The sequence below is a fragment of the Fusarium phalaenopsidis genome (assembly GCF_050370095.1).
Source record: "Fusarium phalaenopsidis strain FUZ10S chromosome Unknown contig_32288, whole genome shotgun sequence".
NCBI lineage: Eukaryota > Fungi > Ascomycota > Sordariomycetes > Hypocreales > Nectriaceae > Fusarium > Fusarium phalaenopsidis.
This window is the reverse complement of record NW_028145412.1, coordinates 657,297-671,664: the sequence shown is the minus strand read 5'-3', so window position 1 is coordinate 671,664 and position 14,368 is coordinate 657,297. Positions and strand designations below refer to the sequence as shown.

At 50.9% G+C, this 14,368-nt stretch overlaps 4 protein-coding genes across 4 annotated transcripts; 1 reads left to right on the top strand and 3 right to left on the bottom strand.

Moving 5' to 3' along the window:
* Positions 1-198: 198 nt before the first annotated feature.
* On the top strand, positions 199-2,037 carry LRP88_03773 (FAD-dependent oxidoreductase; the record flags this gene model as incomplete). The annotated part of the gene is made up of 2 exons (XM_083240383.1): positions 199-449; positions 588-2,037. 2 exons carry the CDS (start codon positions 199-201, stop codon positions 2,035-2,037), a joined length of 1,701 nt encoding a protein of 566 aa, XP_083103673.1.
* A 4,562-nt stretch (positions 2,038-6,599) lies between these two features.
* LRP88_03772 (uncharacterized protein) lies at positions 6,600-7,684 on the bottom strand (the record flags this gene model as incomplete). Its single annotated transcript, XM_083240382.1, has 2 exons — positions 6,600-7,571; positions 7,634-7,684. The coding sequence occupies 2 exons, from the start codon at positions 7,682-7,684 to the stop codon at positions 6,600-6,602; spliced, it is 1,023 nt and encodes a 340-aa protein (XP_083103672.1).
* A 2,935-nt stretch (positions 7,685-10,619) lies between these two features.
* Positions 10,620-11,836, bottom strand: LRP88_03771 (FAD dependent oxidoreductase; the record flags this gene model as incomplete). Its single annotated transcript, XM_083240381.1, has 3 exons — positions 10,620-11,201; positions 11,250-11,539; positions 11,806-11,836. The coding sequence occupies 3 exons, from the start codon at positions 11,834-11,836 to the stop codon at positions 10,620-10,622; spliced, it is 903 nt and encodes a 300-aa protein (XP_083103671.1).
* A 524-nt stretch (positions 11,837-12,360) lies between these two features.
* LRP88_03770 (transcription factor domain-containing protein) lies at positions 12,361-13,866 on the bottom strand (the record flags this gene model as incomplete). Its single annotated transcript, XM_083240380.1, has 1 exon — positions 12,361-13,866. One exon carries the CDS (start codon positions 13,864-13,866, stop codon positions 12,361-12,363), a length of 1,506 nt encoding a protein of 501 aa, XP_083103670.1.
* Positions 13,867-14,368: the final 502 nt, after the last annotated feature.

The window sequence follows — 14,368 nt, the reverse complement described above, 5'->3', positions numbered from 1 at the left end:
CATAATACCCGTCAGTCAAGAATGACCCGGTCGACCCGTTCATGCAGATTGAAATTAATATCGCAGGAGGCATCACTTCAAAAAGGGCCTATTTCTTTTGGCCTTCCTCCTTTGCTTTCTGCCCACTCCCTAGTCTTGTCCCGTCCATGCTCTTATCCCCCCTTGTTACAGCCTCTGCAAGGTCTTGAGACACTAAAGATGCGCGTCGAAACTCTCTTGATCGGGTCTCTCGCGGCCACGGCCCTCGGAGCAGCTGTGGGAAGCTCTAGCTGCAAGTGCTTCCCCGGCGACAAGTGCTGGCCCTCTGACAATGAATGGAAGAGCCTCAACTCTTCTGTGAATGGCCGGCTCATCAAGACTGTGCCCCTGGGATCGCCCTGCCATGATCCCACTTACGATGGAGAGGAGTGTCAGTACCTGCAGAGCCAGTGGCAGTCACCTGGAATCCAGTAAGTGATATCTTGCATGTTCTGATGCACGCTACCTGCAGCACCTGCATGTGTGGGTGTGTAGCCACTTGTGGCACCACCATGCAAATCCCCTACCTGATCCGTCCTGATGGTGCATCGATCTAATACGGTTTCTAGCATGGACTCCTCCTCTTCCATCATGGCCCCATGGTTCGCCAACCAATCATGCGACCCTTTTCAGCCTCAGTCCCGTCCTTGCACTCTTGGCAACTACGTTCGTTACGCTGTCGATGTCCGAACCCCAAGTGACATCGTCAACACCATCAACTTTGCTCGTAACAACAACATCCGCCTCGTTATCCGCAACACTGGACATGACTACAATGGCCGCTCGACCGGTGCTGGTGCCCTTTCTATCTGGACTCACCATCTGAAGGACATCACGTTCAAGGATTACAATGCCAATGGCTACAAGGGCAAGGCTGTCACCATCGGTGCTGGCGTCCAGGGCTTTGACATCCTCTCTGCTGGCCACAAAGCCGGATACGTTGTCGTCGGAGGCGAGTGCCCTACAGTTGGCCTAGCTGGTGGATATACTCAGGGCGGTGGCCACTCTGCTCTCAGCTCGAGCTTCGGTCTCTCGGCCCAGAACACGCTTGAATACCAAGTCGTCACTGCTGACTCTGGACTTATCACCGCTTCACGAGAGAAGAACTCGGATCTCTTCTGGGCCCTGAACGGTGGTGGTGGTGGCAACTGGGGCGTTGTTGTCTCCATGACCGTCAAGGCCTTCCCCGATACCAAGATCGGTGGAGGCACCCTGGGCTTCTTCACCACGAACAACGATCAGGCGACCTTTTACGAGGGCATCGAGGCTTTCCACTCCAAGCTTCCAGCTATGGTCGATGCTGGCTCTATGGTTGTCTACTACTTCACCAACACCTTCTTCCAGATCGCCCCCTTGACAGCATACAACAAGACCAGGGAGGAGGTTCAGGCCATCATGCAGCCATTTGTGCTGGCACTGAACGATCTTGGAATCAACTACACTGTGGGTTACGACCAAGCCGACTCTTACTATGACCACTACGACAAGTACTTTGGCCCCCTGCCTGTCGGCAACATTCAAGTTGGTATTGCCCAGTACGGTGGCCGCCTCATTCCCCGCGACACCATTGTGAACAACAACACTGCCCTTATGGAGACTGCCAAGAGCATCGTTGAGCAGGGTGTCACTTGGATTGGCGTTGGTACCAACGTTGCCCCCTTCAGCAACCCCAACACTCAGGCCGTCCTCCCTGCTTGGAAGAACACTCTGGTGCATGCCACTCTGACCACCCCCTGGAGCTTTACTGCTCCTTGGTCTGACATGCTCAGCCTGCAGAACCTCATGACGGAGAAGATCATGCCCGAGATCGAAGCCGTGACACCAGGCAGTGGTGCTTATATGAACGAGGCCGACTTCCGTCAGCCCCGGTTCCAACAAGAGTTCTTTGGAAGCAACTATGCCAAGTTGCTCTCTATCAAGAAGAAGTGGGACAAGAACGGATTCTTCTACGCTTTGAATGCGGTTGGAAGTGAGCAGTGGTCTATTGCTTCTGATGGAAAGATGTGCAAGGCCAATTAAACTGGTCGTCAGATGCTCCTTGTACGAAGACTACGGGGGATGTCGGCCGCAGCACTCTTAACGTTGGAATCCATAGATTATTAACTAATGTGTCTCTCGCAATCGAACCCGGTGTTGATTGACTTTAGAATAGCATGACTTATGTCTCGCCCAATCTGAGCCTTAATTCATTCAGCCAGTGTTCATGTGGTAGCAGGCCCTAAATACCCCAAAGTGGTGATGAGAGCCCAACTCAGAAGATCCGCCACCTTCTCTTTGCTCTTCTTTGAAACTGAACGTGATCTTGTCGTCGCATTTTTCAGCCTTGTAAAATAACATGTTGTCTATCCGATGGTATGGTTGTAGGTGTAACTATTGCCGTCAGCCAAGCTTAGTACTGGCCGCAAGCAGTGAGAGGGCTGTGGAAGGAGAGTTAGTCGCACATTGAGGCCTCTATGTTATATTTTAGCTCAATAATCTAGAAATAGTAGTTTCCACTTCATAGGCTCTATAACACATTGGGTCTTCACCCTCCCATGTGTTCTTGTTATCGCCGTCAACTGAGGTTATCAAGAAAAGACCCTAAGACCTGGGTTATGGCTGTCAAGTCCCAATTCAACAAATAACCATGCATTGTTTTCACATTTGACGGAATAAGGGGTACCTTGCCCCGCTTGGTCAGCGGGTGAATGCAGCGGATATTTGTGACACGTCTTGGCTTCACGGGCCTCCTTACCATGTGGTTACCCTGCTGCTGTGCCGTCTAACCGGTTCCCCAGACTCTGAAGCCAATAAAAGAGTTTGCTATAGATATACTAATAGCTTTCCGGTAAAGACGGGAACGGGCACGTAACCACTGCCTGTAGCCTGCAGCAGCGGCACGTTTCCGCCCACCAGGTTCCCGCTCCCTGAAACCCTCAATCCTACGCTGGCATGGTTGGTAAACTTCCTAGCTCCTCCAGGGAGTGACCAGTGGGGTCTTTGCGTGTTTGAATGCAGCCACGATGCGGACAGTAGGAACTAAAAATCCTTCTGAGGCTGAGACACCCTTCTCAGTGGATCTCGAGTCCTGGTCTCTATTCATGAAGGATGGTACAGCATTGCCGCTGTGCAGTGTAAATGATGGATGGGAGAGTTGACTTATTTGAAATTGCATTAATATCTTTGTTATGACACTCGTATCCGTGTCATGATTTGATTGCCGTAACATGCTTCACACATGCTTCGTTGACCATCGACTGTCCAATTTGCCTCTGTAACCATTTGGCAATCCACATGCAAGAAGGCAAAATCAACCGGTTAGCCTCGACTGTCACGACCCCTTGCAGTTCCCAGCCGTCGTCCCCATCTTGGCTAGAGGGAGTTGCTGTGCTGGGAGTGCTTGGCGAGCTCTCCTCCCGTTGACGTGGTCGTACAGACCATTCAGTCCAGCTGACAACACCAACGCCCGCCTTGCAGCGGCACACAATGCCGTCGGGGACGCGCTGAAAAAGGATGAGCCAGCTCTGGTTCTTTGAAATGCCTGGGGCAAGCCAGACGACCTCGTGGGCTTGAAAGAGACGCAGGGATGGATCAAACTCGCAGAGATCCAACCAAGGATCGGTTGCAAACTGAGCAGGATCAATATCGACAGGGTCATATGAGACTACGCCTGGGTTATGCTGCAAGACAGGCTCATATGTCTGGATATAATCCAGCACAACGTGAGGGGGTACATCGCTGGGAAAGGGTATAGTAACGAAAGTCTTGTCCCGCGCGCGCATCGCATCGCATTGCTCGCTTTGGGTACAGTAGGTCTGCTCCCTCTTGTCAGTCAGCGTCCTGTCAGCCATTGGCCGGTAAGCATGACGTATGCCAACCAATCCGTTACTCACTGATCCTAGACGTGGCGCTTCTCCAAGGTGGTATCTCGACGCGCGATTTTTCCGCCGTACATCACGTCCAGCGTGTTCCGTCCACACTCGGCGATGGTGGCAGTCTTGGCGGTTCAAGTAGCTGTCACCAGCTCAAGTATGTCGAACTTGAGCGTCAAGAGGGGCTTGCAAGGCGTCGACAGTGGGCATGTATGTGCAGCACCATGCGGCGGATGCAGAGAGCAAGTGACGGGGTCGGCTTAATAATCCCTTAGAAGGGTGGATCTTGTGAAAAGCTTGGGGCGATAAGGCTCGCTTAGATAAGCTATCCCATCTCGCTAATGAGATTGCTCTCGTATCTTGGGGAGCGCTAAATTAGCAAGACGGCCTGGAACGCAGCGTGAAAGAAGCTAGTTGCATGACTAAGGAAAGATCGGCGTTGTTGATGTCTTACAAAAGTTGTTGCCTAGCCTTGGCATTGAGTTGTCAGAGTTTCTGCAACTCCGAGGATAAATATTTTGAGGCTTTTCATGTATGGTGGCGGAGATACTTCCTCTTTATGGGATAACTACGGCGTAAAGCGCGGCACATAAATAATAGTATTTAAGGCGTGATTACAGACTGATTGGTTGTCCTCAGCGCACAATCAACTCCGTGTTACCTAAAGCAGGGGCTCCATTGGATCCTTGTCTTTACAACATACTGATCCCATATATACACAACTGCGAGCGGACAACAAGTTGAGCCTATGAGAGGCACTTATCGAGTCAATAGAGTATATCTTTTCACTAAGAGTCCATAGAGCATTAGACGTGGTCGATCATATACAACTGGGGTGTTTCTGGTTGTGCCGTTGCTCTACCCTAGACTATAAAGGACTGCCCCACGGACAGACATTCAGAACTGAGCAACCAAGTTCATGCTTATTGCAGCATAGGCGAGGTAATATGAGGAGAAGAAGATAAATTACAAGTAAATCCAGAACAATACGCTTCGCAATATTTCAGCCTTCAAGCTCATAAACCAAATCCATCTCGAACAAGCTCGTGTTAAACATGTTGCTGCCCTTCTTCAGATCAGAAATCCTTAAAGCAGCTGAGCTTATTGTCAAGTCGCTGAGGGAGTTCAAGGCATGTTGTTCATCAAAGTCACCCTTCGAGTAGCCCCCTCCAGAATTCCAAAACCTCCTTCTGCGGCTGCAATCGCGATGGATTCCGTTGCTGACAGGTGTTCGGGACGGTGCTAGTAAAAGAAGTTAGCTTAGCTGATATATGATGCACCACGCCGTGACAATCGATTGTTCTGCGTGTATGTTCGAGTTGCTGGGGACTCATTCTGCAGCGGTTTGATCAAATATGAGCACGTACCTGCAATGTGTTCTTTGTTATAGTTGAAGCCCGGCCTTTGATGGGTTAACTGAGCTAGAAGATCGAATTGTCAAACCAACAGCAAGTGAGGATTGGGAGTCATGGGCCGTCGTCGTTACCTTGCCTCAGTCCAGGTGCGGAATAATACCGCCCCATGACTCTTGATATGCGGGTCTATAGCATAGCCACACTTGATTCCAAAGTGCAGTTGCCCTATGACTCATGGAATGTGCGTTAGGAGCATCGCCTCATTCAAGTTTCAAATAACACCATTCATCATGGTCCCCATATATTTGTTACAAGTCGCATATAAATTAAACGGGGAGAACCACGAAATGCGTTACATGATGAGGCATCTCGATACTTCTCAGCTATGGCTGTAAGTTTATTCATCGTGGTGTTGTACGATGTGGTGTTGACCGATTGTAGACGACTTATCCTCAACTCGTATTGTTCGGCGACTCTTTGTTGCAAGGGTCCATAGATATTCAAGACGGCTTCTCCTTCCAAGCCGCGCTTCAAACCCGTATGTCTACCTTTAACCTTTTTGTACTTGACTAATTAATGCCGCAGGTTTGATACGACGTCTTGATGTTGTGAATCGCGGGTTCGCAGGTTGGACTTCCAAGAACGCCCTCGAATACCTTCCCAAGATATTTCCAGCGCTCAACGATCAGTCACCGAAACTGGATTATCTTGTAAGCCAGACGCAAACTCCAAGCCAGATACCTTGGACTAATGGAGATAGATTGTCTTGTTTGGTGCTAATGATGCCATTGTCCCTCATCCCGCCTCAACGAGGCATGTGTCGGTCGATGATTATAAGCTCAACTTGATCCGCCTTATCAACCATGTCCACATTAGATCTCATAGACCGAAAATTCTTCTGGTCACACCAACCCCGGTGGATGAAGACAAGCTTAATAGCCTGGGCCATGAACCTCGAACTTTGGCTCACACGAGGTTGTATGCCGAGGCAGTCCGGGAAGTCGCTAAAGAAAATTCGGACATAATTCTTATTGACCTATGGCAAGCTGTGGTGGAAAAGGCGACACATACGATAACCCAGGACATCAGGTCAAACCTGGCAGCAGAATTGCCCGCTGCCAACTTTGACGGCCTTTTTACTGATGGGTTGCACTTGAGCGCAGTGGCGTATAAGCTTTTCTACGACCTCGTTACTCCTTATCTTCCAGAAGGGCACCCCTCCCAGTATGTCTATCCGGACTGGAAGGACCTTGTTAATTAGCGTTTTTTATTCCTCTAGTTTCTGCTGTTGTCGGCAAGACCCCTGAGCAAGGCCGATTACTTCTATGGGTTACGTAGGTAGGGAATGGAAATCTACAATGTACACCTCTATCCTTTATGCCTCGGCATTGCTCACTTTCTGCAGCTGAATGTCTCTAATACTAAGTCTATCTTGTGACGCAAGGGTCAAATCAGCACTTTGATCACCCAAAGGAATTGGCACCTCCTCTATCCGAGAGTAGTCACCTGGGCCACTGCTGCCATTTGGAATGAAGAAGCGACGGTCGAAGCGAGATAAAGCGTATGAGTAGACCACAACGATCTCGATAGCAAAGTTGACGATATAGAAGCAGGCTTTGTGGTGGAACCACGCCGGATCGGTGATGGGACGTATCACATAGCTAGTGCCAGCTCGGAAACCTGCACCAAAAGCCAAGAGTGCTGATGTCCCAATGAGAAAGTAGACTTTGGTTTCCATTTTTCCTCGGCCGAAGTGTTCGACTTTCTCTGGGCTAGAAAGCAAGACGCTGAGGATGGTGATGGGTAACGGCAAGAAAGCCATTACTGCGATATAGGTAGCAGAAAAGAGCTGTATATGGCGAATCGTCTTTCGCACGCTAACGTCGAGGGTGTAGAATGAATACACGACAGCGATGATGGTCATGATTAGTGTCGCGATAAGGCTGAATAGTAGGAATCGCGCTACCAATGTTGCAGGCTTTCCCCAACCCAGTCGCGGGTGGTAGGCTCGGAGGATGCGTTGGGCGAAGAAGAGGTTGATAACAAAGATCATGACAACACCTGCGCTGTTGAAGACCTGGGAAGCGATGACGGTGTTGACTTGATGTGGCTTGGAGCCGACCACGATGCGTAGTGAACAGGCAACGATACGGGCGATAGAGAAGCCGAATAAGACAGCTGAGAAGAGGAACTTGTGGCCGCGTCGACGATTCCGTATGTAGATGGTCATGTTGAAGATGGCGCTGGCGAGGAAGAAGGCAATAAAGACGCCGCAAATCGGATCGTCGATGGAGGGAGTTGGACGGCCGCCGAGGGTTGCAGCTGTTGTAACTAGATAAGGCGGTCCCTGAATGACGAATATTAGCGTGAGATCTTCTGCGAAACAAGACTTGGCTGTGAGGAGCCTACATCTATTTGCGCCTGTGGCGCGTTGGCCTGGATTTGACCATGTGAAGACATGGTGTGGGATATCGAGCGAGGTATGCGGCGAAGACGGTGGCAGGCGCGTAGCTGTGACGGCTGGCCAATTTTGTGTCTTCTCTTTCGTTGTCAAAGAGGGTAGAGAGACTCCAGGTGCAAAGGACACAACTCTATCGCTGCAAGTGTTTGGTGACCCCAGGACCAGGAGCTTAAGAGCTTTAAGAGTTCTATTGGGATCCAGTCAAGTGAAGCCCCTTATTACTCAAACTCCGCGAGTGGCGGAGCCTAGCCAAGACCCGCGGAGGGTCGGGTTCATCATCAGTGCGTCTCCCCCGGGGTAATCGGGAGTTCTAAACGCGAAGCGCGAGAATCATCATGCTAATTTTTAGTGCCATATGGATCGAAGACCCGAGCAGGAAGCCCGTATATAATAATATCGTGTCGTGCGACGTCCTCTACGAGCTCAGCAATCTGTACTGCACGGAACGCAACGAAAACAGTAGGGAATCCGGTAGAGGACGAAGGGCTGACGAGGACACGGCTATAGCACCAAATGTAGGCGAGGCAGGAAATAATGAGTCTATTTCAGATTATGGAGAGTTCATATGTTCAAGCGAAACTCGCGAGAACAGTGCAGGGTTAGGCCAAAATGTGTTCTTTGTTATAGTTGAAGCCCGGCCCTCGGTGGGATAACTGAGCCAGAAGGCCGCAGGGTTAGGATAAGATATCTCCGGACGATGGCTGCATGGGCAATGGAGAGAGGCAACCCTTAGGCGAGTAGAGGTATTGATTTTGGGGTACACCAAAAATGAAGGCATGGAATATATTTGCATGCTCTGATTACGATGTGAGGCCGCAGTCGTTCATCGACGCCCAGGCAACTGGTTCAAACCAGCCAGGTTAACTTCATGCAACTCTACTAATCGCAAGCCGCCAGCGCAAGGCCATTAATCTTGGACAGGCGCTCAAGGTGATGAAGTCTCTCGATGAAGCCAGCACTGAGGAATCACAAGGTGAGATCACGGTCTGGATCTACCATCCACATGGTAGAACCTCCACCAACACCATAGAAGGCTCGAGGAGAGGCTGTGTATCCAGAACCAGTCAGATAATGGCCCTCGCCTCGAACGTAGCCTCCAAGCAGAGAGTATAGGGCTGGAGAGTCAGGGATGTTCCTGGCCTCCTTCTTAGGGACAAGTGCACCGTTTGGCAGTGACCCCGTATGGTTCTTGCAAGTGTAATCGAATAATGCCTTCGACATGAGTCGGTAATCCCCATTGGTGCCCCTTTGTCTCATTGTCTCGACAAACCGGAACAAATCGTGAATGGTGCAGAAGGCGAATGCGGCAGGCATCACGTTTTCATTGGTACATCCTTTGGTGAGCATATGCTGGGTTGAAGGTGTGGAAGCGTTGGTCTGTTTGGCGGTATGGCGTACTGGGACTCGGTTTTAGTGATCCTCAGCCAGACCAAAGGATGAATGTTCCATGCCCAGCGGATCAAACAGTTCTTCCTTGGCAATAGTGCGGAAGTTGCGTTCCTTTGGATCTGTGGCCACAAGAATCTTTCCCAAGACGGCGTAGTTACCAAACGGATTGTAGACACATTGACTACCCGGGACGTACTCAATCGGGATGCTAGCAACAGAGGTGTAATACTGATCCAGATTGCCTAGGTTTGCCGCAGAGATTCCCGGGGGTCATTTTGTATGCAAGGTGTTGAGATTTCTGACTGAGGATTCGGGAGCTTTTTGCATCTGTGTGAAGCGATGAATCTGCATAGTTAAGCCGAGCCAGCCTTTTTAACTCGTAAATGACGGTCTGTGGCTTGAGTTTCTATGACACCTGCTTGAGAGGGCGTAAGGCCGAAGGGTCGGGCCATTGTCACCTTCGGGACCGGAGCATCGCGCTTCTCGGGGCCGGGTTATCGGAGGATCGGATGGTCGGGGAGGTGACCTCAACCGGGAAAAGTGGACAATGAACGGAAATTATTCTACTCCATCTTCTGGAAGCCTAGTGGTTCCATGTTTAATGAAATTGTCCCTAGAGCTACCCTACGAGTATAGAAAGCTTTTGGCAGGATGGATACCTGAGTGAGCAATCACGAGGAGTAATGCCCTCGGTGTTCTACTCGATAGCAGCACCACATCTGGCATAACTGAGCCATACATAGAAGCCCAACTTCGCTACGACAGAGTCCAAGGTGCGCCCACTGTCTCCGAGTCCTTTCACAGAGTATTGGCTTATTCACTTGAACGGGGAAATTGTTTCCTGGCTCAACACTCACAGTAGTTTATTGCGTAACGGGGCTACGGGCAAATCGTCTATCAACGTTTTCGCCGTGGGGGCCTCCACCGCGTTGCGCGACGAGATTCTAGTGTGGGATTTATGTGAGTGGTGATAGCCGTTCATACAACAATCGAGAGCCTCACACTTTGCCATCTTCAGCCTCCACACCCTATCTTGCCCCAGTGGTTTGTTGTCAGCGGTTTAATCAAATAAACTTTTAGATAGATCGCATCCTATGGCTTCAGAAATCATCAACGAGGGGAAGCAAAGATACCAAGTCATTCAAAGGTTTATTGAAACGTTATTTTCCTATGTGACATTAAACCAGCGTATAGAGAAGGTAAGGAAATATCGCGCTTGCTCGTGACACATTCAGAGCTTTGATTGGAACTCTTTCAGTGGCTCTTGGTACAACTCTAATATCCTGTTTCTACTGTCACCGAGTCGCTCTTTGGACTCCTGGAACAGTCGCGGTATTCCAGTTTTGTTGAACCCTTTCTTGCCGAGAACAACATCTGCCATCCCGCTGGCGCACAGGAACACCTGGGGCATACCATGACCGGTAAAACCGCCCATAATGAACATACCGGGACGACCTGGAATCTCACCGACGCGCGGGAGCCTATCAGAAGAGTATCCCATGACAATAAGTAGGTTAGCAAGGGATAATGAGAGAGATGATCGGGTCACGACTCACTTCCTGTCCATACATCATCGACCTGAGCGCCGCTGTTCTCCCATCCATTGAAATGTCGTTGCATGTAACCATTGAAGTAATGGTGAGCTCTCTCGATTACCTTGCTGTCGTCTGCGTTACCATACCAGTCCTCCAAGTGTCTGATATAGGCCTGCCGGGCGCCTCCAACAATAATACTCCCGTCAGGCCGCGGAATCAAGTAGTCAAAGTCCCAGTTGTTGAATCGCAGTGCATACGAGTTTGTCAACAAGGGCGCTGTCCCAGGGGTGGTAATTCGACTACAAATGGCTCGGTAAGGGACGATCTTGCCTTCATACTCTGGCAGCAGAGCTGCCGTATACGCGTTGGTTGCCATGGCAAGTTTCTTTGTCTTGACTACACCCCGTTCTGTTGTGATAGTCCAGAAGCCATTCTCATCTTGGGTCGGAGATATCGTTCGCACTGGTGTGTTCGTTTGCAGGTTGACGCCGTTGGCGATGGCCTTGCGAAACATGTGGTCAATGAGCTTGTATGGCCACAAGTGGCCAGCAGTGTAGCTGAAGCATCCCTTTGCTCCCTTCACACCCGAGAGCTTGACTCTTGTCAGCCAAGTCACGGTGGTGAAAGGTCGCCAACTTACTTTCTCAGCAAACTCTTGAGGCGCACAATATGTGTGTTTTGTTGCCTCAACTCCCTTGGCCAGCAACGACTTGTAGCCTGCTTCAAGGCTGCTTTGATGCTGCGTCGAGAATTGAACATCGATGGCTCTCGTCATTACGAAATCGCAGTCAACCTCCTCCTCTCGTATAAAGTCTGCAACCGCCTCGACGTTGGCGCTTTCGAAGTTGGCGACTTCGGCAGCAGCCTCAATGCCATACTCGTTCGCCAATCTTGAGATGGCGTAGTAGGAATCTGGCTTGAGGTGGCCGCCTAGCAACACGTTAGCCGTAGCCATTTAGCATCAACGTCTAAGAGGGCAATACCATTTCGCCCAGTCGCCCCAGAGCACAGCTGCCTCGCCTCTAAAACTAGGATTGACGGTGCTCCATCAACACATTTTGATAGAATGTGCGTCACGAGCGCTGCTCCTGAGTACCCAGCTCCGACCACGACAATGTCGCATTCGTCCGGGAGCGCGCTCGTTGACCGATGATTGTCGAGATTCCCAGTCTGGCTCCTCCAGAAGGAGCTCATACCATTGGGCGGAGGGAAGGTGGAAGAAGACATGTTGAGGTCGGTTTGTGTTAAGCCACCAGCTTCGGAGAGCCAAGTCTGACCTGAGTGGAGGATACAAGAAAGGCCTTGGGTCGAGGTATTTAGATGCTCCTTTCTCTCCCGAATGACACAGCCGACTGAGCGGTGATAGCCGCCACTCGCTTACCGTCCGAATTCGGACGCTACTACGTAATTAACCTGCCTAGATATGCAAGGATATGTGCGCCGGATCTTTCCAGGGCCCACCAGCCATCGCCTCCACTCCCTCGCATTAAGTCCAGATACGGAACCGTTCTCTCAGCGAGGCCTCAGTTGCGGGGAACTCCTGACGGCAGCTCAGGCCATTCCAGTAACAAGTCGTGAGATTGCTACACACGTGCCTGGGCATCCCATGCTCGACAGGCCCCTGCTACGAGCGTCACGTTTTGTAATATAGATGCCCTGGTCGAGATAGAAGGTGTACTTGTTATACAAATAATTGACAACATTCTCATTGCCTGAGAAAGCCAAGCATCGACGGCTTGAAAGCAACAACCTTACCCCAACATGATGTTCCAACCCTTCTCGATCATCACTTCCAACCAGGTAATGGTTTCGCCTGCATCCTTGCGTTTCCAAATCTCTGGGAGTATCTCCAGCGCCGTCAAATTCCCCCGCAGATGATTGAGTGAGTACACCTCCCTGAACCTCTGCAACACCAATTCTCTCTCCTGTGCATCTTCCTTGGTCAATTCTGAGCCTGCAGTGAAGAGCGGGATGGCCTGAAGGTTGGTGCAACCGTGGCTAGAGGGGATTGAGATGAGGTTGTGTACCACCTCTAGCGCCCGATTCCTGATCCTATCCTCGAGGTCTTCGTCGATTGAGCTTGATGGCAGGCTTTGCCACAATTCCTCATCCTCCTCGCATGTCATGTTGAGGAGTTCGGTCATCAGAGCGTCGCCTACAGCGTCATCCCGCCGACGCCGATAGCAGATGGCTTCCAGGTTAATCAACCCATGAGACCTGAAGGCATCGCTTATGAGGCCGAGCTGGGGATTATCTTGATTCGGCTCCCATTTCTCCATCTCCTCCTGCAGCGCAAGCTCGACCGATTCATCGCGAACACCCTTCTCGACGACCGACCGGCAATAGCGTCCTACATTGCCCAGTAGGTAGAAAATCTCGGTCGAGTAGCCCCCGAAAGGATGATATTCTTGGCCGACATCCAGCAGCGCAGTGTACATTTCGTCAGTGTTGAGAGATACCTGCTCGTCAGCTGGGATGAGGAAGGCCATGGCCATATCCCAGTACAGATAAGCCCCGACGACGAAGTTGAAGTACGGCGGTCGCGTTTCTCGATTCGATGCATCGGATAACAGAATGTCAGTCAGAGCTCGCGCTCCACGGAGATGCTGCTGGCCAAACTCGGCCGTGGGGGCGTTGGTCCAGGCCGTGGAGAGGCCGACCAGCAGCACGCTCAAGAAGAGAGGGAACAAGTTGTCGCCAGGACAAGATAGATCCTGTATGATCAAGCGAAGGGCTGAACTTCGCTCTTCCAAGCATTTAGAGAGCTTGTCAGGATCGAAGTAATGCCTGTGCCCGGCACCAACGCTCTGCAGGGCATGCTTGAGGCTGGGACATTGCTCGACGTATTCAAGGATGGGGAACGAGAGCGGGTTCTCGTCAGGGTCGATGACCATGATTTGGCTGGCTCGCTCAAGCCAGTATCGTAGCAGAGCCTTGTCATCAGACTTTGACTTGATAACGAGTTGCTCGGTGGGAGCTGGGGAGGAGCCAAGCTTGATCCAGGGCGCCTCGTGCTGCCACTTTGTCAATCTGGGGGGAGATTGACAGAAGGAGCCGCGTTTCTGACAGCGGACGCACACGGGAAATGTCTCGTCGCATTTGACGCGCCTTCGTCGGCATTCTGTGCAGCCCGATCGACTTCTTCGTGCTTCTCGGCCTTTGGGATGTGTGTCGCGGTCGGCTGGGTTGGCTAACTCATCATGGGGAGTCTGTCGAGGTTGGTTCCAGAGGCGGAACCTGATCTGTCTGGTCTTCATTTCGATCTATCGCCTTACTCAAGATATTCGGTGATACTTCTTGGGTGAGTGTTGATGAAAGGTGGTGAATGTTTGCGACTGATTGAGGAGGAGAGGAAAATGGCCACCTGAGATCCACCATTTCAGTTATCAGTTGGGGATGCCGGCTTATCCATGACTCGAGCGCCACATTGAACCAGGGTTCCCCGCGTCTTTGCCTCTTTTGCGTCTAGCGTTATCTACCCCGAGTGCTAGGGTCACCTCTGTCTCCGACTTACCGATTGGCCTATGCGTGCCGATGTGTAGAGACTCTGAAGTCTAGATCAAGACGAGCACGCAAGAGATACATTGAGAAAGTAAAATAAGCGTGTTTTGTATACTCTCATAACTTGCTGCGGCTTAGGATAGGAATCACGAGTCTGTTCGTGAGTCTCAGCGACTCACGGTATGATCTCGAGACAGGCATCGGAGCATATGAGGCGCAATAGAGATACCATCGGCCACGATGGATGCCACCACAAGA